Here is a 26429-nt window from a genome sequence, read left to right on the forward strand (position 1 = left end):
GGCAGTGGCGGTCCTGACTCACGTTGCCCCTGGCAAGATCAGGCATAAGGTGTCTCACCAGAAAAATAAACAACTACAAAATCCCTATGCATGCTTTAAAATAAAATACAATTTTTATTAAAATATGTGTTTGTCAATCATGCATAAGACCAGGAATATTAAAATAAGCTGTTTTCCGAAAAGAGCCTTAACTTAATACTTAATCTCTTTTTTTAGTTTTCTGCTTTTGTAGAAACAGAAAAAACTAAAACAATAAATAAAAACACTTTAAAAATAATTAAAATTGAGGTGGTGTGTGTTCGGTTTGGGTGCCTTTTAATCTGTCTTCTGACTTTGCTTGAAGACGTGCCGAGAAAGAAGAGTTGGACGTTTTATGAAACCCAAAAATGATTATTGTGAACCTTGTTAAACACTACTTGTGGAAGATCCTACCGGCTTTACAGACTGTGAGCCTCATTAACGTGTGACAACCCAAAATCTGCCATCTAACTCAAACAGTTGTCTTCATATCAAACAAATGAATAAACAAACAAATCAATAATTTTCAACTATTTTCTGAACATAACTACTGAAGTAACACAAGACAAAGTGATATAATACAAATTTAAAGGGCACCTATTATGGAATTTTGAAATGTACCTTTCATGTAGTGTGTAACATCTAAGTGAACAAAAACATCCTGCAAAGTTTGAAATATGAAAGTGCACCGTATATAAAGTTATTGTCTTTCAAAAGTAAGAGTCGACTCGGAGTCATTTTTATGAATCGTTAGAAGACCGAAGCTTTTTCTCTGACTAGATGACGTCAACTTGTCAAGTTATTTGAATACGATACGCCCACTTATTGCGCTCCAAGGCCAGGGAAAACTTGAAGACATCATGGCGACGAGACGCTGTGTTCTGAAGTGCGACTCAAAAGCCAACTTTTTTCATCTGCCCAAGGAGGAGCATTTGAAGACTAAGTGGCTACAACTCATATATACAACTATACCACAGAAGTATAGTCCGAGCCTTATGCTTTGTTCACGCCATTTTGAAGACGATTGCTTTTTAAATGCAATCAAACTTGGATTCGCGAGCCGGCTGATATTGAAGGAAGGTTCATTTCTAAGTGTATTTGCATCAGCTTCCTCCTCCGTATCACAACCTGTAAGTGTTATTAATAATTGTTGCTTTTATGTTTTATGTAGCATGCTTAATAATTATTTTGTTTGTTGTGTAAGCACCGTTTAGCTTCTAGGTCTTCAATGACAATTGTATTGAGATATGTGAAGTGTTTGTCGTTGTTTTCGGAGTTGTCTTAAAGAATAGAATAATACCTCGTAGTAACGTAACTGCATTTTTTTTTTTTTTTGTAAAAACGTTATGTTTATGCATCGGGCTAATGCAAACAAAGACTGATTGTGCTTTTACAATATGAACTCTGGGCTATGCTCGCTAACATAACATTACATTCTTTATCTTATTTTTAGTTTTTTACTACAAACTACAAAGCAGTGGACTATAATCATTATTATAACACGATTTAATTGATAAAAGCATCATTGTACTCCGTGTTAAACAATAAGTATTATCTCTGTAAACACTGCTGGGTCATCTGACCAATCAACGCAGATTAGCGTCGCGCAAAGGAGGGGTTTGGAAAAATGAGTCGTTGAACGAATCATTTGGGAGTCGGTGAGCAAATCAGGTAAAAATAAATGCATATTATACGAAAACAAAAGTGTTTTTTGTCATTGCATGCATGTAAAACTGTTGTTGGGGACTCCCTAAACAACATTAGGAACATTTTAAATGTCATAATAGGTGCCCTTTAAATATCAGTAGTCACTGTACAGTATATCACTCAAATGTATAGTTCAGAACTATTTAACTGATGTTCAAGTATTATATAATTAATAATTTGTTACATTTATATAGCGTTTTTTATGGGTACTCAAAGCGCTTTACATGGAAGGGGGTAATCTGATACCAGCTCTCAGTGAGATGTGTCGGGTCCCCACTATGATAAAAGTAACTTTCTCAAATGTTTACAGAACAAGCGGGAACCCAGTGTGCCTGCATCTTTCTCTATTGCTGTTCGATTACATGATAGAAAGTCTAAGGCCTTCAAAAGCCATACAGCAAACCCATCTCATCTGGTGCCTATTACACGCCAAACTAAGATTGCTGTGGGGACAAAAAGTAAGACTGTTAAGTTAGCACTTTTAAACATCCGCCCACTTAAAAATAAATCACTTCTAGTCAATGACTTAATAACCACATACAACCTGGATTTTATTTTTCTAAATGAAACTTGGCTAGAAGACAACTGCAGTGCAACTGTCCTCAATGAAACATCCCCTCCTAACTTTTATGAGTATCTGTAGAGCTGTTAGGGCAGGAGGGGGTTTAGCTGCTCTTTTTAAAGATGTCTATCAATGTCAGCAAATATAATTTGGTAATTACCCGTCTTTCGAATATCTGGGTATTGTGTTAAAAGGTGCATAGACAGACTTTCTTCTCAAATATTAAAACAGCAACTTAAACAACAAGTTTTTGCTACTGCAGAGAGACTGACAAACCAGACAGAAAGTGCAGTGAGTTTGCTTCTTTCTTCTCTGAGAAAATCAATAATATCAGAAAGGTGATCAGCACATCTTTGAGTTGCACTGGGGTCAGACAGATCAGTCCACAACCTGAGAAAGTAGCTACTATGTCTGATTTCGAAGAAATTGATGGCAAAATTTTGGAAGAAACCGTACAGCACCTTAAAACATCAACCTGCGCCCTTGACGCTCTTACAACATCTTTTTTCAAAAATGTGTTGTACTGTTTAGAAGCAGATCTCCTAGAAGTGGTAAATGCCTCACTTATCTCTGTGAGTTTCCCTGAAAACTGCAGTTGTCAAACCCCTCCTGAAGAAGAGCAATCTGGATAAGACTATATTAAACAACTATAGACCGATCTCAAATATTCCTTTCATAGGCAAGATCATTGACTACGTTTACAAGCTGTCAATATTCAGGTTATGGTCGGGTTAAGGTCACTATTTGGGTTTCTGAAACATTCGGAATAACCCGTTTACATGCGTGAGCAGAGAGAGTTACTCATTTGTAATCAATTGGCAATATCCCGATGTAAACAGCGACGCACGGTTAGCGTCTGGACGTACGGACAACCTTAAGACGCAATATGCGTCATTTCCGATTCTTCTTCCTGTATCCAAAGACAACAACAACAGCAGCAGCACGCAGATAATGAATAGTTCGGGGTAGATAGCGATCGCCTTTGTTTGCGCTTTGGTGCTGGTACTGACCCACCAGCAGAACTTGACACTACTGTGCTGCGTCTCACCATGTTTACCTCTACTTCTTGTTTACTTCCGGTATACTGCACGCGGGTTTACAAGAAGTTCCTCTACTCAAAAGACCAAGATTCCTTGCGATTAGAACATGCGCAGAACACAAATCAATGTTAATTTTGATGGGGATATGCCGATACGCGTTTACATGACCAAATATTCGGGTTAGAAAAGGGGTAACCCAGGGATCATATTCGTGTTTTTAAAAACCGGAATATGAGCATATTCGGGTTTTCGCTTCAGTAGATGCTTTGTTTCCAGTCAAGACTTGGAGAAACGTGTGCATGCTTTCATCACCAGCAGGGTGGATTATTGTAATGGCCTGCTCACTGACCTTCCCAAAAAGACCATAAGACAGTTGCGGCTCATACAGAACGCTGCTGCCAGGATTATTTACATTTGCTCCCAGTTACATATAGGATTGATTTAAAAGTATTATTACTGGTATATAAATAATTCAATGGCCTAGGACCTCAATACATTGCAGATATGCTCACTGAATATAAACCCAACAGGTCACTCAGATCATTAGGATCACATCAGCTAGAAATACCAAGGGTTCCCTCAAAGCAAGGAGAGTCTGCTTTTAGCTATTATGCCAGCCGCAGCTGGAACCAGCTTCCAGAAGAGATCGGGTGTGCTCCTACAGCAGTCACATTCAAATCCAAACTCAAAACACATCTGTTTAGCTGTGCATTTACTGAATGAGCACTGTGCCACTGTTCGTCCGACTGTTTATACTGTATTTTACTTTATTTTTTATTCTAAACTGTTTTAATTATTCTTATTTCTTTTGATTATTTTAATTCCTTATATGTAAAGCACTTTGAATTACCATTGTGTATGAAATGTGCTATATAAATAAACTTGCCTTGCCTTGCCTAATCTATAATATTATAATTAATAATAATGAATCATATTTGTGGCAAGCAGGACAAGGCAGAGGGCCGCGAGAGAACGGCCCGAGATTACTAACTAGCATCACCTGTGCGCCACACCGGCCTCGTATCTCACGGAGGAGCTTCGTAAGGGGCTGTCGCCTTTATTTTCGTTTTGTGTTTGTTTATTTTTGTTTTGTTTTGGATTATTCAAGTTTGTTGAATGTTCGCCTGCTCCCACCTCCTCCGTCCCTGAATTAATAACCTCCTTGCTACATTGGTGCCGAAGCCCGGGAGGAAGGAGGGACACTGCTGAGGGAGATCGCGGTGCTAAGGAGATCGAGTCCAGTACCATCGCATGGCACCGCGAGTGAGAGTCTCTCAGCTGGTTGAGAACCGAGCAGCAGTTTGCCCGGGAACTAAGAATTCGGACTAAGAATTCTTCTCAGGGAACAAAGGTTAAAGTTGTAGTTAGGATACACTTTCTGGGCTCTATTTTAACGATCTAAGCACATGGTTTAAAGCGCAAGTGCACTTAGGGCGTGTCCGAATCCACTTTTGCTAACGACGGGAATGGTCGGCGCGCGGCGCATGGTCTAAAAGGATTGTCCCTATTCTCTTAATGATTAATGGGTGTGTTTTGGGCTTTACAACGTGGCGCAGGATGTGAAAATGATAACTGCGTTGGGCTGAAATTAGCAAAAAAAAAAACATTAGCGTCGCGCCCGGTGCAATATGATAGGGCCCTCTATCTCTCTCCTTGATGGCCGATATGTTCAACCATAAATCTCTCTCCGCCACCACCAATGCTGCCATGGAGTGCCAGATGGCATGGGCCGCTTCCTTAGTGGAGCGGAGAGTGGCTCAATGCAGCTCGTCGGGACTGACCTCCTCGCCCTCATCTGAGCAGGTCTGCTTGGAACGCCTGCACGATTGCCATTGTGTGCAGGCTATACTAAAATACTATTAATTTGTAGTAATTCATTTACGTGTAGGCTATCCTAAAATATTATTAAATGTGCAGGCTTTTTCTTATAGCTATGTTTAATGAGGGAACAATGACTGAGAGCGCCATTTCCAAGTTTGTTATCGCGCAATCTCCACTAGTTGCTGTTAGCACTGTTACTGTGGATGTATAAATGTAACAACTGCTCAGCATGTAAACATCATCTATTCTCAATTTCAGCACTCACTACCGAGAACCAAAGTACTTCTGGAACCAATATCAGCACTAGAGTTGTTCGGAGGCTTCATTAAACAGGTTTCAATGGGCGTACAGCTGCACAAAAGCCTGAGATCAGTGCAAAGACACTCTCTGGAGTGATCACGATTTACATGTCATTACACAATATCTGGAAGTCTGACAACACTTGCCTAAATGCATATGCCAACTGTAAAGTTTGGTGGAGGAGGAGGAAAAATGGTTAGGGACTGTTCCATGGTGCAGAATAGTCCCCTTCGTTCCAATACAGGAAATATTATCTAAAATAAGCACCATGCTAATTATACTGGAGATGTTTGTGCGCTACCAAGTTTGGGGGATGCTATTTCCCAGTTGCAGCAATATAATGTCCCAATGCACAAAGTGTAGTCCAGGCAGAAATGATTACCAACATGTGTTTTAGGCCCCTCAGCATGAGCTTGGCACTTTTGTGAATTCTGATTTTGTAACAATATAGCAAGTCATTAAAATATGAATAACGTTATTAAAATATTTGAAAATACCAATAACACAAAAATACATACATTTTCTGACTGAAATAAGCCAAAAACAGGGATTTATCAAGAAAAACCCAGCAGTATTTGGCTGGTCAAACATGCCAGTCTTCTACCATATGACCCATGGTGGCTCATGTGAAATTAAATAAAAAAATATTAGTCTAGATTTTAAACGTATATCAATAATACTGGTAATTTTAAACGTATTTCAATAGTACTGGTAATTTCCAATTGCCACATTTACATACAGAAAACAATGAATGGGAGCATTTACAATACAAAAGTTGTTTATTTATTTGTGTATTTCTAGTTTGAATGCTGTATACACTACTACAGGATGGAGGAGGCGAATTGCTCTTGTCACTTAAAATAGTATAATAATGGGTCTATAAGGCTGACCTCCTAAGACGTGTCAAGGCGCCTCATGGGGCCATGATCTAGCCCTGGGTGTGGTAGGACATGACCGGCCTGCACTTGACCCTGTCCTTAACGTATCAAACATATTCAATAACTGCTTCATTAAATCCTGGTTACAAGTAAAATCTTTGAAGTACATGCTTTCAGTGTAAGCATACTGTTCCCCCATGAAGTGGAAACTTTAGACAACATCAGCAGAAAAGTTTCTTCCACCCTTCCTTCCTCGACTACTGTACTTAATTAAAAAACACATTAACTCATGTTTACTGTTTTGTGCTCTGGCAAAGACACACAGACCAAATGAGGACAGGGAAGCTCCCACGGGGAGTATCTGTATCTTTATCTGTTCATTATAAGCACTATCTAAAAATATCTGAAAAGAGTAAAATGCAGGGTTAATAAGCAAAGGCCCCAAATATTTACTGAAAGGAAATAAAATGTCATTTGGTTATCTCGGTTCTATTCCTGAATAACATTTTATCCAGGAAAGGAACTTTATCTTAAAGGTAGGGTACACAATTTCGGAGAGGCTAGCAACAGCAATCTAACTTTGAAAGCATTACTGTAGATCCCTCGCAGAGCGTCTCCAAAGCCACGACCCCTTCAAAACACATGAACGCACAGGTCGCGCACAGCCAGAGCAGATTCAGCAAAGTGTCATAAGAGACAGTGTTAAATGACCTAAAAGCACATAACATTACTATAATAATGAATGTAAACAACTTACAGAGCTCTTACCTACCAACTGACTGCACCTGACTTCATACACTTAGATATGCGCTACCTGTCACAGCGAGGTTGCAGCAAGGATGAGTTTGAGTAGGATGGATCTAGTTGAAGCAGTATAACTTATAAACAACTCAAATTAACAAACACTCAGGAGAGAGATCAACACGCTGAAACAGAACAACCACTTAAAACAGACCCAAGAATGGACAAGGAACTAAACTAAACAGGGAAAATATAAACAGAGACTAAATAAGTGAGTTAACAAGGGGCAGGTGGACACAATAGTTAACAAACAACTAGGAAACTAGGTCACACACAAGGAAACGTGTGGTTTCAGAAATCGTCCCTAAACTCTTAAATATGGCACTATTTGAGGGGACAGCCATTTGTAGTTTCCGAAACCATAGTGAACATTATCGAGTTTACTCATTCAATCCCACAATGCACCGCAATAATGAGTGTACAACCGATGTATGCTCAACCATAGATATATATAGATTCATCATTAGTGTCTGTTTCTATGGGCTGCTATATGTAAGCTGTTTCAGCTGTCCACCATTTCGGAACGGGCAACGCACTATATGCAATAGACTGATTTTGCTAAACCGACACAAAACAACAAGACGAATGCATCAGCTAACAAAATGTTCAAAAAGTTACCATAGTAATAGTAAAAACATTAAAAAACATTGGGCCCTATCTTGCACCCAGCGCAATTGACTTTGTACACCGACGCATGTATCATTCCTATTTTGCACCCGCGCACAGCGGACTTTTCCCTCCACAGACGCACGTCGGTAAATTAGGGAATGAACTTGCGCTCGCGGGGGCGGTTCAGCGCAAAGAGGAGGCGTGTTCCGGCGCAAAACTCCCCTGGTGCTATTTTACAGTTTTAGAAAGCAATTGCGCCACTGACCAGGAAAAAAACAGTCTAAAGACAGTGGCGCGTTGCGCGTTAGTGATATGGTATTTTAAGGGCGCATGCTTGGCCATAATGTAGCGTGTTACACTTTGATTCTCTAATATAAACAGACGCAGCAGTTTTCATTTTTGCAAATCATACATTATTACAAGGAAAAATCGCCACCTTGGAATTATAAGGTTCTATCTGCATTCTGACTGGTTTTGAGATATTGAGCTTTAAAGTTTTTGCATTCCATTCGACTGTGTAGAAAGAACCTTTTTATTTTCTAAATAAAAAGTTCCAAAATGTACACAACTTAAAACACAACATCACATAATGTAAATAAGTTGTCACAGAATAAGAATATGTGACTAACTCAATTTTGACAAAAATATCAGATAGAACCTTATAATTCCAAAGGGACGAAATATTAACACACGAGGGAAATCATTGTTGTGTCCGTGAAGATGGGGAAAAAGATCTATCTAGATAAAAAAAAAAAAAAAAATCTAGATTAGGCTAAACATTTACCCAAATTATACGCCTGTTTAACCGAAGCTAATTTGGGTGGGTTTCTCCCATCATCCCCAATGTCACTTATGTGTTTTACAGCCCTGACGAGAACGTCGGCCTCCTCGGCTGTGAACCGCTCCTGGCGTGCGCCAGCAAATCCGCCGTTATAATAGCGATCCGCCACGGAACAAGCGCGCCTGCTCTTAAAGGGAATGTGAGAGGACGCTCTGATTGGTTTATTTCACGTTACTCCCAAACACACCTATGAATAATGAAGCTACTTCAGACCAACCCCTTTTAGATTTGCGTCAGGCGCAATAGTCATTTATCCCGCCGGGAAAATAGCAACAGCGCCGGGATCCGCCCACAAAGTTACTTGCGCTTTGCCCTTTGACACTTGCGTTTCAGATCGTTAAAATAGGGCCCATTGAGTTAATACAAATAACAACACAAACCAACACATTCTCACCTGTGAAAGGGTATTCCAGATAGAACATCAAATCAGCATAATACAATGAGTAATGATGCTGAAAATTCAGTTTTGCTGGAAATTCAGATGTGTTAATGCATTTATAATGCATATATATATATATATATATATATATATATATATATTAACATTTTAAACTGTAATATTTCATAATGTCAATGTTTGTGTGTGTGTTTTTATAAAATAAATGCAGTCTTGGTGAACAAGAATCTTAAAAAAATATAAGAATATATACTGACCCCAATCTTTTAAATAATAGTGGATACATTCTGTCATATACACAGTTAAATAGATAGTGTACATTGGTAGTATCACTCAGTTGTTGTTCCATGTGATAAAATAAAACCATAATTCAGTCATGAAAACTCTCAGAGTGTTTAGCATGGTCATAGATAAGACAATGTTGATATGTTTGGTCTTGGCGAAATAGATGCAGTAGTATGTTCCTGCACAACCGGAGGCTGCACCTGCTGCTGTTATTGCTGCTGCTGCCGCAAATGAAGTACAGGATTTGCAACTGCCAATACATACACAACACGTTGCTGTGAGAAAGTAAGACATGCTGCTGCTGAACAATACAGCGTATGAATAACCCGTAGGAAAGGTGAAGGGAAAACCTGGTCTAAAGTCAATGGCGCTATATTTTTTTTTGTTATTTAAAGAGCGCATTAGTAATGTTTGTGCGCCTAGGCAGGTCCACGTACACTCTACTTATTACAAACACATTCTGCTTAATACACACACAGGGATGCGCAGCAGCACACAAACTAGCCAAATATTTAAAACAAAAGGATTACATTGTAAAAGATTAATATTGTGTACACAAAGATATGGTGGAATCGTATGGCTTGTCCTGTAGATGGTCTGCTTGCACACTTTAACCTCGCGCACGAGCAAATCCATTTGCCCTCTGGAGACGTGTTCAGTTTTTCCGCTTGCAAATTCCGTCATGTAAATAGCAATCCGCCATGGCGCTAGCGCAACAGGCTTTTAAAGGGAATGGGAGATGAGTCTCTGGTTGGTTTATTTCACGTTACGCCCAAAAGATCCAAAACACACACCCATTACTCATTAAGAGAATAGGGAAAACCCTTTTAGACCATGCGCTGCGAGTGCCGACCATTTTTCCAGTCTTTAAACTAGAAAAAAACTGCATTCGGACAAGCCCTAAGTGCAATTGCGCCCTGCGCTTTAGGCCCTAGAGTTTCATGACAGAATTTTGTATTTACTGTAAAACATTGCATGTTTTGTGACATCCCTGTTACTGTCAAAATAGTGTGGGTCCAATTCTACTGTCCAATTAGAAAGTATATATTGAGTAAATATTGAATTTAGCGAGGCCAAGTTACTTGTACTTGTATGTTGTCACATCCCCCAAAATGATCCCAGAAATATCAAAGCATTATTTGTCCTATTTATAACGGGGGAAATGTCACATAACCTGTTCAACAGAAAGTGAGGGATACAATTTTCAGTTTTCTTAAAATAAGCTGTAAAGCATAAAAATAAAAAAATAAAAAATACAGTGAAATCATGACTTGATCTTAATTTCAATAAAGGCAAAATTGACCTTGAAAGAAAGTTGGATTCTATAAAACAGAATTACATTTATCTGTGAGTCTCTATCTAAATAATGTCACTACGTTCAGTAATAATAAGTCATGGGGACACCAATAAGTCATAATTGGCACCGTTTCCTGGGAATGGGCCCAAACCACCATGACCTCATAAAATACCTGAAGTTTAAAAAAACGCATTTAGAAAGCAAGACTAAAAATCTTGAAACAATAATGCCTTACTAGATAATAATTGAGCATCAAGAAGTTAATGAACAACAGATGGCGGTACGTGAGTACATGGCGAAGAGAATAAATAGATACATGTTTACAAATATGTTATTCATTAATAAAATATTGTATTTTAATATCCTTAAACTCAAAACAAGCAAATTGATTTGACTAAGTAGGTCATATTGCCATAATGAGCTACAGTCACATGCAATCCAATTAAAGTAATAAAAAAAGGTAAATACAAAACATCAAAAACCTGTGTTTTCTTGTTAGTGGTCAAAATATTGAGGGGGAAAAAAGCAAATGAGGTCATTTTGTTCTGTACCAATTTAAATTCAGCTTGTCCTTTCAGTGTGAGCAAATGAATGCATCTTATTAATGTTTAATGAGCAATCACTTGTGCCACTTTTAATGGTATCAAACAGATACAGTTCATCACACTGCTAATTAAAGGGTGAATTCTTCAGTAGTGAATAACAGAGAAATCAATACTGTACTGTGCTGTAAAAAACAATTCTGAACACCTAAACCGTGATTCATGTGGTAACATCTAAATGAACTGGTTTTATTCAAGTCAAATAATAAAATGGAAGCACAATAATTCTAAATAAAATATAAAGTACATTTTTCCTAAAATATTTTGCATCCAACACTCTAAGAAATGCTGGGTTGTTTCAAACCAATTTTGGGTCAAATATGGACAAACCCAGCCGTTGGGTTACAATTTTAAATTACATTTTTAACCCAACGTTTGGGTTTGTCCAAATTTGACCCAAAATTGGGTTGAAACAACCCAGCATTTTTTAGAGTGTACCAAACTGTAATTTTTGCAAGGGGGTAATCCATCCGCCGGAAACCGAAGCTTCCCCGGGGGCCGCCATTGGCTATCAAGCCATCACCTGCTGTTAGCATTCCATTGACTCCCATTCATTTTGGCATCCCTTTGACAGCGAATAACTTTACATCTGAGGCGTTTAAAGACTCCATTTGTCCATTATTTATTTATAAAGAAACATGACAATGTATAAAAGGCTCCATTACCTTGTATCATATATGATGTATACATTATGGCCCTGTAGAAGCAGATTTTGTAAAAATGGGCTAACGATTGCGTCATAACCACTCGACTCTCTGTTGCACAGTCGAGAAATGACCGTATAGACAGACGGAGAAGCTCGCAAGTAATCGGGGGGATGTGGAGGCATAAAGTCTGATAAACTCAAGGAAGAAGCCCATAGAGAGTGATAAAGTTGCTCCTGCTGCTAGTTCACGTCACATCTACGTCGTCAAGCTCAGTTTGAGCCTGCGCACTACGCTCAGCCATCAGGAAGTGAGTGCTTCTAATTTACTTAACTTTTCTCTTTTGACACCCATGGGATCGCTGTGTCCAGTTTATATACTGTCTATGCATTTTTGTGTGTTACTTAAAGCTGCAGTCCGCAGTTTTTCCTCTTTGTCGCCATCTCTGGTCGAAATCTGCAATTGCAGTTATTCACGGAATTATCAACTTTACGTGGGTTGTGCCTCGGCATGGCACACAGCGCGGATAAATCTAATGTTTTGAGGAGAATGTGCGGCTGGCAATAACCGCGCTGATGTGGATACTGTACATTCAGAATTGTACACAGTACACATTATACTTTTTGGAAGTATGACCAACATAGAAATTTCAGAAATTTCACCAGAAAATGTCATCTGAATAAGTAAGTAACATCCACTTTTGTTCTGACCAACTAAGCATTGCAGTACTAAATTCACTGATCAAATCTAATCGTGTATCATATCGCGTATCATATCATATCGCGTATCTAATCGCGTATCATATCACGTACGTCAAACCGTGCAAATTATACTTTGTTCTCAAATTGTTAATGTTAACAACATAGGCATTGTGTGACTACATACAATGCCCTTCCGATATTTATCCTTGTTTTCGCATGGGCTCAGTTGCAGCCTCTTTTTTTCTGTAGCCACTCCGAAGTCCTAAGTCTTTTGCATTTTACAACGGGTGAATCTCCAGTTGTCACTGGTGATTGTCGTTTGAACCTTTCTGGATCCGCCATCAAATTGATAAGTTTAATTATATCAAGTGCTGTGAGAAAAGGCTGTAAATCTACACCTCCAACATCCTCACACGCAATATAGCCTACTTGCCGAAACACCTTCTTTATGTGTACAGATGTGACGTAATGACGCAAAGACATGCTTGAATTTCCCGCGGAAATCCACAGTACCACTGGAATTAAAAACATTATTACAAGCTTACTGTTTAGATAACACAGTCTCACCCCAAAACGTCACATACTGACGGGTCTTGACCATACGGCAACATACGACGAAAAGGGTACCCTTTAACGTCCATGTGTGACGATTCGGGTATGGTTGGGTTTAGGTATGCGTTAGGGTACCGCTAGGAGGCGCTGCTGGTGCGCTTATGTCTGCGTCTCATATTGACGTTATAGGGGTACCCTTTTCGTCGTATGTTGACGTATGGTCAAGACCCGTCAGTATATGACGTTTTGGGGTGAGACCGGGCTGGTTTAGAATTGAGCTAAGGCAAGCATATAATTTTGAACACAGGCTGCATGTACTTGCTCAAAAATTTATTTTGGATCATTTTTAACCCAAAAAAGTTACGGACTGGAGCTTTAACACCCAATGAAGTACCAGTAGCAAGTAAAAAATGCACATTCCTATCTTTTATCGCGACATCCCTCAAAATGACATGACATCGCCTGTCAACCTGTCACAAAAACAATAAAACCTATAAAGAGGCAATAACTGAAAAACAACCTAATATGTGCCCTTAACATTCAGCATTTAATCAAGAGAGAACCTTTTTGGTGAGGTGAAGGGAGTTTAATTGATTATAGTAATTGACAATAATTATCTGTACATGCCACCCTGAATAGGTATTAGGAAAAGACTTGAAAGCAGTTGAATTGGCAAATTCTCCCACACAGGAGATTAAATAACACTTTCCAATATTAACCCGCTTTATTTATTCTCCAAACAGTTTTGAGCCAGAAATTCTAGAAGCAACAGAATGAAATTTACACTCTCCCAAGCGTAACATTTACAGTGAGATTGCATTTTAAGAAAAATTACACTAATTTAAAATACTTCCTCTTATTCCATCTTATTGTGACTGTGCTGAGAATAAGTAGGGAGGTTGATGTTCCCAAAATTATAGTAATATGATGTGAGCATTTGAGCAACTTTCTCATGCTGTCACCACTTGCACTGCTCTGCTGTCAATCCCACAATCCCCCGTGCTAGCCTGGCGCTCAGCTTCAATAGAGAATGAATTCAATATGCATGCTCACTTCGCACCAGTGGACATGTATACCATTGCTCAAGGGTTAGGTATTTTTTCAAAATAGTAAGCCAACCATCCACATCGTGAACACTCAGCAACACCCTGGCAACTACACACAAAACAAATACATTCAGCACCAGTAGCATTTTCTTTAGACATTTTAAAAATGTAGTTATTTTTCCAATTGCAGTTGGTATCTCTACACTTCACCTTCAACAACCTGACCTCGGCAGAAGAAACGCTGATATTTAATGTTCATTTTGTGGGATATAATGCAAGTCTTTGTGTAATTACTGCATCTCTTTTCTCTGGGGTGCTTTTAAAATAACGTCATTTGATATTCTTTCTTCTTTAACCACCACATTTCTCTTGAGAATATTACACAACAGCAACAAAACATTTTTTTTTTGTGTGTGTGTGTTTTTTTTTTACAAAAAAAGATCACAAAAGGGAGAGCAGAAGATCAATGCAGAAATCAACTTCAGGGTTAAAAGTATTGCTGGATATGGAAGCTTTTTTCCAGCAAAGAATAAATAAATAAATTGTGACTTTGTATCCTTTTTCCTCGCAGCTGCGACTTTATATCTCACAATTCTGAGAACAAAAGTCCGAATTGTGAGATAAAAAGACACAATTACCTTTTTAATAGCGTGTTTATATCTCACAATACTGACTTTTTTTAAATGGGTGGCATAATGCCCTTATCACAAAATGTAAAATAAGTCTTTGATGTCCCCATAGTGTGTATGTGAAGTTGTAGCTCATAATACCCCACAGATATTTTATATAGCATGTTAAAATTGTCACTTTTTGAGGGTGAGCAAAATGCACCGTTTGTATGTATGTCCCTTTAAATGCAAATAAGCTGCTGCTCTCTCAGCACAAGGGGCGGAGCTAAAACAATTAGTGTCCTTTTACCGCACACAGACTTGCACTGAAAATTTCTATTTTTACGTTCAAACCGGAGTCAGACAATAAGGCCGGTGGCGGTGACACACTGGATGCGTGGCGTGAGCGTGGCGTTTCTGTTGCGTGTCAGCTGCGTGGCGGCTGCGTCGCGTTTTCTCTGTCTTTACACACCAGAACCGTGCTTCACGCGGCGCTGGCGCGCTGCGGCTGCTGTACTTGACAGAGGGACAGAGTAGGTGACAGAGTTTCTCCACCTCTTTAATTAACCTGCCGTCGTTCATCGTTGCAAACTCGAAGTGTAGCCTACTTGAAAGTGTCAAGTCGCGTGATTTGGATCAACCTTGTTCACATATGGGGAGAGAGTTGTGGAAAGCTATCCCACTTCATGTTAAGCATACATAAAGCCTACTGATAAAGGACACCGTCGGTCAACAGTAGCCTATTGACGGCAAAATAGACTATGTTTGACAGCTGCAATATTTGAAAATCGATAATTAATTTTTTTGTTTTTTAAATTACATTTATATCTGAATTTATGTCAACCTATAGACTTTCAAACATCAAAATGTCATTAATTAATATGTATTTGTGTACAAAATGACATATAAACATATTTTCCTATTTTATTTTGCATGGAAACGCTTCCAACACGCTTGCGTGTCGCGTGAAAAATAGGCGTCGGTTCTATTTCTAGCATGCACGCGTTTTCCGCGCGGCTCGAGCCGCGCCTGAGACGCGCGTGTCACGCAAGCAGTGTGCAAGCTCTAACCTGTTAACATGGGAGCCGAAATAAAAACGGACACGCCACGCAGCTGAGACGCTTACGCCACGCATCCAGTGTGTCACCGGCCTAATGGAGAGACTCAAGAAGGAGTGACAACATGTAGAATGCAACATGACATTTCTGATTATGGATTTAGGTAGCTTATGTGTAGTTATCTTCTAGTTATTGATTAGCATATTCTGTCATGACAATCTATAAGTCGCGTCCCGGGGGCGGGGTTTATGTACATTTTAGGGTTGGTGATGTCACTAACCCGGGAGGAACGTCATGTAGTCCCTACCAGCCGTTTGTTGCAGTCCTTCAAATTTCTTTAAAAGCAAATATCTCCCTTTGCTCTGAACTTTGAGCTTCATAACTTTGCAGATGTTGTTTATGCTCAAACAGCGACATTACACACTAAAGTTAAAAAGTGAAATAATAATCAACCACCCCTTTAAGTTTAAATCTCACAATTGTAAGAAAAAAAGTCTGAACTGTGAGTTGAGAGAAATAAAGTGAGAATGTTAAGATATAAACTTGCAATTGTGAGGAAATAAGTCAGATTTATATCTCACAATTCCGACTTTATTTCTCAGAACTGTGAGAAAACTGGCAATTGTGAGTTTCAAAGTCAGAATTGTGACATATACATTCGAAATTGCGAGAAAAAAGTCAGAATTGTAGGATAAAAAGGTCATAATTACAAGCTGCCACAGCTGGACAACAGTCTGAATAATGAATAATAAATTTAACCTCTGCATTTAACTAAATAATCAGCCACAAAACACAATTGAGAGTTTTGTCAACTGTGCTTTGTATGGCAGCGTTCATAAAATGCATTTAATGCTGAAATCTCTCCCAGTAGTCCAGTAATCTCAGTGGGCAGTAGAGCAGCTCTAGGGTAATGAGGCAGTCTAAGCAGGATGGCTGGTTTTGGTCCCAGGTGAGACAAACGCTTAACCACTGAACATGCTTTTCGGTGTATAAAACTACAGCTTACATGCTTCAGTACTCTTCAAACATAGTAGAAAATTGCTCTCAGAGGAGCGAGTGCATTATTGGTATACATGATATTATCTGAGCGAACAAGTTATATATTAAAATACTACTGCTGTGCTGACTTTGACATTCAAAAAAGTTCGTTTTTGTTTGCACTACAATCAATTATGTGATACATTAGTATTTAAATGCTGTATATGTTACTACTGATAATCAGTTCAGTAGTAATAGTCTACCAATGCGTTTTCATAGAGAACAGAAATTGCATGTCCATGACATTTTCTCTGTTCACACTTGAATGAAAAAGGTAACACATTATTTCAATGGTCCACTAACAATAAGTTGTCAACTACTGCATAATTATTTGACTGTCTGCTTAATATCTGCAAACACTTTATTTTGATGGTTCCCCAAAAGACATTCTACTGACTATAAGTAACTTGGCAACTACATGTCAACTAATTATACTAACCTAGCAGTCTAACACTCTAATGAGAGTTAGTTGACATGTAGTTGCAAAGTAACTTATAGTCAGTAAAATGTCTAAAGTGGGAGCATTGAAATAAAGTGTAACTGAAAAAGAGTTTAGGGTTTTTAAAACAACTCCACTTACACTAAATACTGAAGTTGATGTCAAGTGAGCATTTCCTTGTGATATTTTCAAAAAAAATTGTGACACTGTTAAAGCTACACTGTGTAATGTTTTAAGTTGATTCTTAGCAAAAAACACTTTGTTCTTTCAAAATTATATGTGCTCATTACTAATCAAGTATTCTCGTAAGCGTAGAATCTGCCATTTATAATACATACTGGCGAGTCGCTCGAATGGTGGCAGCCATGTTGTGCCTCCATCTTGAAAATACATTAGCCAAAGAGGGACATACCTGGAAATTCAAGCTTCGCCTTTCGCGTTTTAACCGTGGCGAATGCGAGGGGGAGATTACTCGCGACTGCCGGCAGATTTGAAATAATACGGCCACCGTATAAGTTAAAACGCCCTCGTAATGGAAGGGGCTAGAAAGTAATATTCAATTGGTAGACATATACAATTTCACCGCTAGATGGGAGAAAATCCTACACTGTGTAGCTTTAACAAAACTGCAATAAAAGTAGTTGATAACACTTTATTTTAATGTGTCCTTGTTACACGTTACATGTACTGTATTTAAAAGAGAGAAAGCAAAAGGACAAAAGTACGAGTTTTCGAAGCCTGTACTTATAAGCCTTCTTTCATCTCCTGTCCACACGTCATTGGAAAATATAAACTTGAGGTGATAAAGTCTATGCAATTATGCAAACTGTGAAATGAATGTTTCACTGAATGCACAAGTCACAATCCAAACGTTTTTTTTCTGAGTACAACTGAATGGCATAAACAACTGCTCGCGCTCTGCAGGCACTAATGGAGAATGAATTCCCTATCAGCAATAAATAACAGGAAATACTCCGAACAGCTGCGTGAGGTGGCCTTGGTCTACACAGGATTACTGCTTTGTGTCTTGTGGTATTGATAAAAACCGAAGAAGCTCAAACTACATAGTTGGCTTTTTTGTTGGGAAGGCTTCCAGAAATGTGCGATATAATTGAATCTGTACATTGCAAAACTAAACTGTTTGAATCTGGCTCATGATAGTTTCTGATCCCATTCCCATCACTTTTTCTCTTTTCTTGAACTCCAAGTTGCCAACACCACCTGGTCTCGACCCCAAATGCATCAGTGACCTCGACTCTGGCCCTTCCAAGACAGTCAATGCAGCGGTACTTTAGCACAAGTCAAATGTGAAGAAAATGACAAGCTCATACAGAGTGCAAGCTTTATTTTAAACAAGTTGACAACAGGGATTTCAGGGAGAGTTTTTCCCTGCATACATTATATTGAGCCATATTATTGTCTTCGAAATCTTTTTTATGTTAAATTAGTATGATTATGCCATTTTTCACTACCTATATTCATTTCTGCATTACAGTGATGGTAACTTGCTGGTCCTGCCATTCAGATTCTCTGAGACCAGAAGCCTGAATAATGTCATTATTTTTTTCTGTAGAGTTGACAAAAAGCCACATATGACCCTGAACCACAAAACCAGTCACATGGGTCAATTTTTTGAAATTTCATATTTATATTATTTTGACAGCTGAATAAATAAGCTTTCCATGTATGTATGATTTGTTAGGATAGGACAATATTTTCAATATTTGAAAATCTGGAAACTGAGGGTGCAAAAAAAAAAAAAGAAAGCATTGAGAAAATAGCCTTAAAGTTGTCCATTTATGTTCACGATTATGCTGCATTCACTCACAAAAATAATGTTTTATACATTTATGGTAAGAAATGTACTAAATATCTTCATGTTACACGATCTTTACTTAAAATCCTAATGATTTATGGCATAAAAGAAAAAAAAAAATCGATAATTTTGACCCATACAATGTATTGTTGGCTATTGGAATTTGGGATTGGAAATTATTTTATTTGAAACAGGGACAATGCACAAATAAACATTAAACTTGTTAAACAAGAGAATATGTCTTGGGCCAGGTTATAGCAACAATTGCTAATTTACACCTGTAGTCCCTGGGCAGGTATAACGAATTAAAAAAAATAAAATTAAAATACTTATTTTAAAATAGAATTTTCACAGAGTTATTAATAAAAACGGTGTCCATTGTAATTACAAACAAGCAGGTTTGAGAATCTCTAGCACATTATGGTACAATCCAACACATGAGAAAGAGGAACTCCCAAATTGGGTTTAACGTTGTGGGAAGCTACATGCTCCCCTTGTGACACTTCTAGTTGTTCGTACTGTTTTTTCGGAGCAGAGTGTTACAAACTTTTTCAGAGGGGGAGCAGTAGCACTATATATGATTTTATGTAGCAAAGACAAATTTGAGTGTTTTATTAAATTATCAAAACTAAGTAGATCATATTTGACCAGTATATGACAATGATGATAATTACTTGTTTTTTTATCATGGATTTTAAGGCAATTTTTATATAAAGATTCTAAAGGCTTTATAACTGTTTTACATGCCTGAGACCAGGATGTAATGCAGTACAAAATGTGAGGGATGATCATTGCATTTAAATATGTACTAGATGCTTCAGTGGTAAGAGAGTTTCTTATGTATCTAAGTAATTCAATTTCAATTTATTGCAAAAAAAAGTAATATGAATTTTAAAACTAAGTGTTGAATCTAGAGTTACCCCCAGATATTTAAATGTATCTACATGTTTTATATATTGGCCATTTACTAAAATTTCCGGATAAGTTTTAAGTATAGACCAATTTGTGAAGAACATGGTTACAGTTTTTTCAACATTTAATGTGAGGCATGAGTCTACAGTATGTGAGGCTATTACCACAAATATACCCGTGCGACTTGTGACTGGTTTTGTGATCCAGGGTCACATGTGCTTATAAGATAATGAATATTCAAACGATTGGTTTTGTATACCTTTTCTCGTTATTTTGCAATATTTGATCACATGGCCAAAAAAGCTTGCGAATGCATAATTATTCACAAAACTTAAGATTATAAAATGCACCATGCACAGGGTGGTGTATATAATATTTGCATGCATGGTTAGACCATGGAAGGTTTTATGCGTCATAACCCAGGACTCCTACAAAAAAGAACAAACGTTTTCCTTTTCATTGAGAGACAAAGAACATTACTGTTACAACTCTTCTTGAATATCGGAAATAATATTTTTAAAAGCCATCCAACTGTGAAAACTACTAACCTTTTAGCCAAAAAAACCCCTCTTTACTTTGCCTTTTAAGGTCAGCACAAAGTACAAGGTGGCATAATAAGACTTGATGCACTACTGTAACTCAAAACTTCTCTAAGCAAACAGGTCCATCATAGCTCGATAAAATGCACTCCATTAAAGGTCTGAGGAAAGGGCTTTTTATCCAGATGTCATCGTTGAAATCGTGATGGTTGAGAGAAAGAGAAGTGGCATAATTTACAGGCCATTTCGTGTTTGACGTGGCTGTTATTCTTTCAGTCTACTAAAAGATTTTGTTCATGACATGGGAAAGCCCTTGAGGAAACACAATAGAAATTCAATTAAGATGTTAGAGTCAAACAGTCTTCATTTACCACAGCAGCTCTTGAACAAGTGAACTCGTGGCCTTGACATGTTCTTTTTTTTGCGAGCTGATCTCAATTTCAACATTTCTTAGACACAATGTTGGGTGTAATTACTCTGATGTGACATAACACATCAAATGTTTCAGTTCATATTTAGTTTTAAAGTCATTTAGCTGCATGGGGTGACAATCTGCCCAAAGGAAGCTTTGTACACACAATAGTGACTTTTGTAATACGCATGACTCATCCTGTGCACAATCCTGGGTACAGATTGGATGCACAATATATTGGTAATGTATTTGATTATTGGCTATTTGAGATTTGTTAATGTATCCTATCTGTTAATATTGAAAATGTTATTGTGCATCCTCACTTTAGGCTATTTTGACATTTAACTCTTTCCCCGCCAGCATTTTTTTTTTTTTTTTAAGTTGCCTGCCAGTAATTTTGATTATTTTCACAGAACTTTCATGGCCTCCAGAATATTTTGTCATGAATATCTGAACATATCCTTCTATCATTTGTTTCTGCGTCAGTTGTTTTTGGATCCTTAGATTCTGTACTATTTCAGAAGATGCATAATAGCGCACCCTACCGTATACAGTTTTTTTTCAATTGCTAACACACAATTTTGCAAACTAGGCTGGTTTTATCAAAATACTTAAACACAATTCACAAAACCACACTGCAAAATACCTCATATATCCTGCAAAATTAAGCACTGCAACCAAAACTACATATAACATTATCAAAATCAAACTTTTGCACAAAATGGCACACACTTCATTCATATTACCAGATTTTTGTCTAACCAACTATACTTTTGGGCATAATGAAAAGCACTCTCATCTATAGTATGCTTTGCCATAATACTAAATTAGTTCAAATTGTAAAACATTCTTCAGATTTTTTACATGCACATAAATATTTGCAGATACACACACATGCTGTTGAAACATTTTTTTTTTTTTCACCAAACAAGTCAGTGCAACATATTCACAGCAGATATATGTACACTGGACTGAACAAAAATATGCTCACAACAAAAGAAAATTGCAGATGAAATATATAGGGGAAAAAAGAGGCAAGAAAAAGAATAAAGTGGTCTTTTCATAGTGCTTACGACCTGATTGAAGTGTTAACAATTACCCATTGAGGTGTTTAGCCAGGCACATGTATTGGCAAATTAGCTCGTGTAGTGTCATTTTCAAAGGCAGTGTTTTGAAATGGCAAACATGTGACTTTATGTCAGATTGTTGTGTCTTATGCAGAGAACCGTGTTCGGTGGATTTAAAAAGTGCCATTTTGAATTGCAAAATGTGTGTAAAGCAGAAAATGTGTTTAGACTTTTGGAGACTTGAGAAGAGGTTTTGCTGTCTGTGTGTCAGTTTAAATAATTGTGCTGTGCATGTAATTTTAGTGTGTTATAGCAATTGGAAAAAACTGTAACAGTGAAAACATGGATTGCCGGAAAATTCCGTCAATGGCGGGAAAGGTATGATTTCACCCAGGGCAACATGTTCCTGGATAAACATCTTTGTTGATCCTGGAACAACATTACAATCAACCCATCAGATTTGAGGGACAAACTTAGGCACAATGTGCTTCTACATCAGTGTTATTCATCATTTCCCCTTGATTTTAGGGATATCTATGGGTTTTGGGTTTACAGTAGCAAAACATTTTCGGACAGGAATATTGTTCCAGGATCAAAAAAATATGCAGTCTAACCCTGCAAAATCAGGACGTGCGAGGGGAAGCGTTGTCATAAATGACGGAAAATTCTGTCAATGGCGGGGAAAGAATTTAATTATTTTTGAGTGTCATCTAACACTCACTTTTATTGAAGTTCATCTTTAAAAAAAAAAAAATTAATAATACTGTTATAGGCATTCTTTGCCTATCTAAAAAAAAAATTTTAATTGTCCATTCATAAACATTCATTTTAGATTTTAGTGTTTTGTTTTTAATTTAGTCTACAATTTTATGTCCCATTTATATCAGAAAATACGATCAGCTTAGCAGAGTCATAATTAAAATATTTATGCATTCCTAGTTCATATATTCTATCTCTCTACAGTATTTTGCTTTAGTTTAAGAGCACTCTTTAAAAACTTATTCATCATTGATTATTTTCACTTCAGCAACAGTGTGCTGTTCCAGAATGTGAATACATCTCAGCCTAATAATGAAACAATCCACTTATTTTTCTCAAAGTTGAAAACAATAGTCTGAGTAATGTGTGGGCCTGCTGAACATCAAGCTCAAAGACCCGGATAATTCCAAGGTCATTTCAGCACTAACTACTACATGTTCTCATGCAAGACTACACCACTGAGGTACAGAAGGAGGAGGAGGAAGGCCAAAGATAGAGAGAGAACAAAATAGAGCAAGAAATGAGGTTGAAAGATGAATACAGAGAGAAAACACTGGCCTTATTCATTTAGAGGTTCATCTTATCATTCTGTCTGTCTAAAATGAAGACCAAATGGCAGATTATTCAGAGTACTTTATATTTAATGAGGGGAGTAATTAGACGGTCTACCGTGACCCCGTGTTCCCCCCGATCATAGGCCTCTTTCTGGACACATTTCAACAGCGTTTCAGCAGACAAACCAAGGTAAATTCAGGTAAATCAAACAATGTTCTTTTTAAATGTCAAACGTGACTTGATTTACCTGAATTCCCCATGTGTAGTGAACTACACCGCTAAAACATTCGGACGGAAAGATGTGCAAGGACACAGTGTTGCCCTCCCTCCCTAAATGACCTAGGCTAAATGACACAAGAGACAATGCTTATTTAGAAACAGAACAATATACTGTGCTTTCTACAATGATAAATGGAAACCATGCGAAATCTGAGCATAGTTGTTGTTTGTTGTATTTCTTTTAGTTTAGTGGAGCTTTCCTCATAACAATGAGATCAAATTCTGCAATTCATCCAAACCATACACACAGCTTTGCTTGACCACTGAACGTCTGAATGTATAGCCTGCTTCAAATGATGAGTAAATGAAAAGATAAGTGTGTGTCTGCGTGTGCGTGTGCCCATCTTTGTGAGGACCAGTTTGGGTTTTAGACCATCGGAGTGAAGACAAAGAGTAAATTGAGGACATTTCCTCACTTTCTTAGACCCCTTTAAATGCTTGTTTGAAGGCCAGGACCCGGTTTTAGGGATACGGTAATAAGTAGGTTAAGGTTAGGGTAAGGAGCTACAGATTGCATGGTCAATGAATGTAATCACAAGATGTAAGTGTGTGCGTGCGTGTGTGTGTTCCGACTCTTTTCAGTAAATCAGTTTTTACTAACAGGTTTTTTTTTTTTTTACAATTTTACTCTTCTTTTACATCATGGTGTAATTACCAAGTTGGACACTAACATACCTAGCAGTTCAACTTTAACTATAGCCTACTATAAGATGTCATGCTTGCGCCATGCTCTTAATGGGATTGACAAATGTTGTGATGGTTCCCGTGATTACCGACATTCTTCAAAATATCTTCTTTTGAGGTCAACAGAAGAGAGAAACTCATACAGGCTTAAAACAACTTGAGGGTGAGTAAATGATGATTGTTTTGTGTGTGTGTGTGTGGGGGGGGTGTTGGTTGAACTATCCCTTTAATATCAGTTCACTCATCAAAAAGGCTTACGATTTGGGAATGATTACGCTGTCAGAAATAGATTCTCGATTCAATGAGTGAATATCAGGGTTTTTTATCATTGTTTTAGCTAGGTGACCACTCGGAGCGATTCAGACGGGTTTCATGAACTGATTCAGAAGAATCATTAAAAAGATTCGATTCAAAAGAATGATTCGTTCTCGAATCGGACATCGCTAATCCAGCTGCAGCACAAATGGTGTGTCAGTGTCCGTGATGTCGCGCTCGTTACGGCGAGTTTCCCCTTCTTGTCGCACGTAGGCTACACAATATACACATCGAGCTCAGCAGATTCAGAACCCATAGTATAGAGTTTAGATTCAAACTATGAAATTCACTCCACGATCTAAAGTTGATAGGGAGATCTCATTCATGCAAGTACCAAACAAGGTGCATATGAAAAAACGCGCAGAACCCATCTCTTTAACTTACCTCTGAGCAGCATTACAATGAAATGCAGAGTATGGATACGCAACATGTTTTTTCTCCCCCTGTGAGAAACTTCCATCTTACTGGATGGCACGGAAGGGCAGTGGAAGTGAAAAGGGATCCCTTTGCGCGCGGAGAGATGATCACAAAATTGCGCGATTAAGTTCCAGTATCGCTCTCGGAGGATATCCAGGCGCATTCATCATAATGTTCTTCAGTTCACACTGGGGTCGGTTTACTTTACTTCAGGTCAAAAAGACTTGAGAGTCCGAGCATCCCGTAACGCATCAGATTGGATTTATTGGCTCAGTCAAGATCCCGGAGGATGCCACTCTGTCTCCTCGTTGCGCGACAGATCCTCCACAAATATTGTGCTTTTCTCACATCCAAAATATTATCCCATGCGTCGCTGTATCCAACTGATCAGTCTGCGGTATGTTTTGTGTTAAGTAGCAGCGAGTGAATTTAATTTCCGTTCCTTGGCTACTTTTGTCTAAATAAAGTATAGCGGAGTGGGTGGCGTTTCTGTGGGATTTGTTTTACCCTGATGCGCGACGCATAAGGCAGGATCCGTGTTTCCTCCTCACCCGCTCTCACATCCTAATGCGGAATCATCCTGCACATCCAAAAGTTGCTCAAGCGCACGATTGCACCATTTGCGCTTCCTATATCTTCGGTCTCGCTCAAAATAACCAGCAGAGATAATTACTTGTTAGATTTTCTTCCTCAGGATATCGTTCTAGTGTTAATAAAAAAATTCGAACACGTTAAAGAAAACAAACACTACCAGCAAATATGTGCTGAAAAATAAGTGCATGTGGGTTTGAAGAGGTTTTTCCTGCGCCAACCTCTCCTCTCCACTCTAGCGGAGACACTGGCAAGTCCAAAACGAGGTGCAGGGTTAAAGCACCACCTGAGGCACATCACCCACATCAAGGGCTCCCCACAGACTTCTGTGCAAATAAGCTTCACCTGAACATCATAGTAGCTATCTATCATATCACATTTCAGATTTTTAATAGACCACAACTTAAGACTGCGTTTACAGGAGCAGTCTAAACTAAAGAATGTTTCCCTCAAGATTGCTTTAGAGGGAAAAAGTTAGAGACACTAAGGAAAAAGTTCTTGGCAGTTTACGGTAGTCTTTGTTCCCAAATTTGTAAGCAAGTAAACATCAATGTGGCATGGCAGAAGTTCATTTACACATGTCTGATGATGATTATAGTGACAATAAATATGGTCATTTATAATCAAATTCTAATCACTGCAAAGCAACAGCGACCCCTTGTGGGAACAATGTGCCTGTGTGTGTGTGGGTGAGATTTTACATTTAGGAGATCATGGCCTGGTTTTACAGACAGTGTTTAGATTAAGCCAAGATCAGGCCTTGGTTTAATTAGGACATTCAAGTAGCTTTTATATGTGCCTTAGAAAAAAAAAATCATCTTGAGGCAAAACAATGGCAC

The 26429-nt window shown here is 38.2% G+C and overlaps 1 protein-coding gene across 2 annotated transcripts in view; it reads right to left on the bottom strand.

Annotated features, from left to right (window-relative positions):
• LOC307011223 (transmembrane protein 132C) overlaps positions 1–25434 on the bottom strand; it is a 332560-nt gene extending 307126 nt beyond the window's left edge. For both annotated transcript variants that reach the window (XM_079636638.1, XM_079636637.1), the window contains exon 1: positions 24967–25434. In XM_079636638.1, coding sequence (XP_079492764.1) covers positions 24967–25162 — 196 coding nt within the window. In that variant the 5' untranslated portion in view covers positions 25163–25434. The remainder of the gene's footprint in view (positions 1–24966) is intronic.
• Positions 25435–26429: the final 995 nt, after the last annotated feature.

This window comes from Phoxinus phoxinus (genome assembly GCF_949152265.1).
Source record: "Phoxinus phoxinus genome assembly, chromosome: 15".
Taxonomy (NCBI): Eukaryota; Metazoa; Chordata; class Actinopteri; order Cypriniformes; family Leuciscidae; genus Phoxinus; species Phoxinus phoxinus.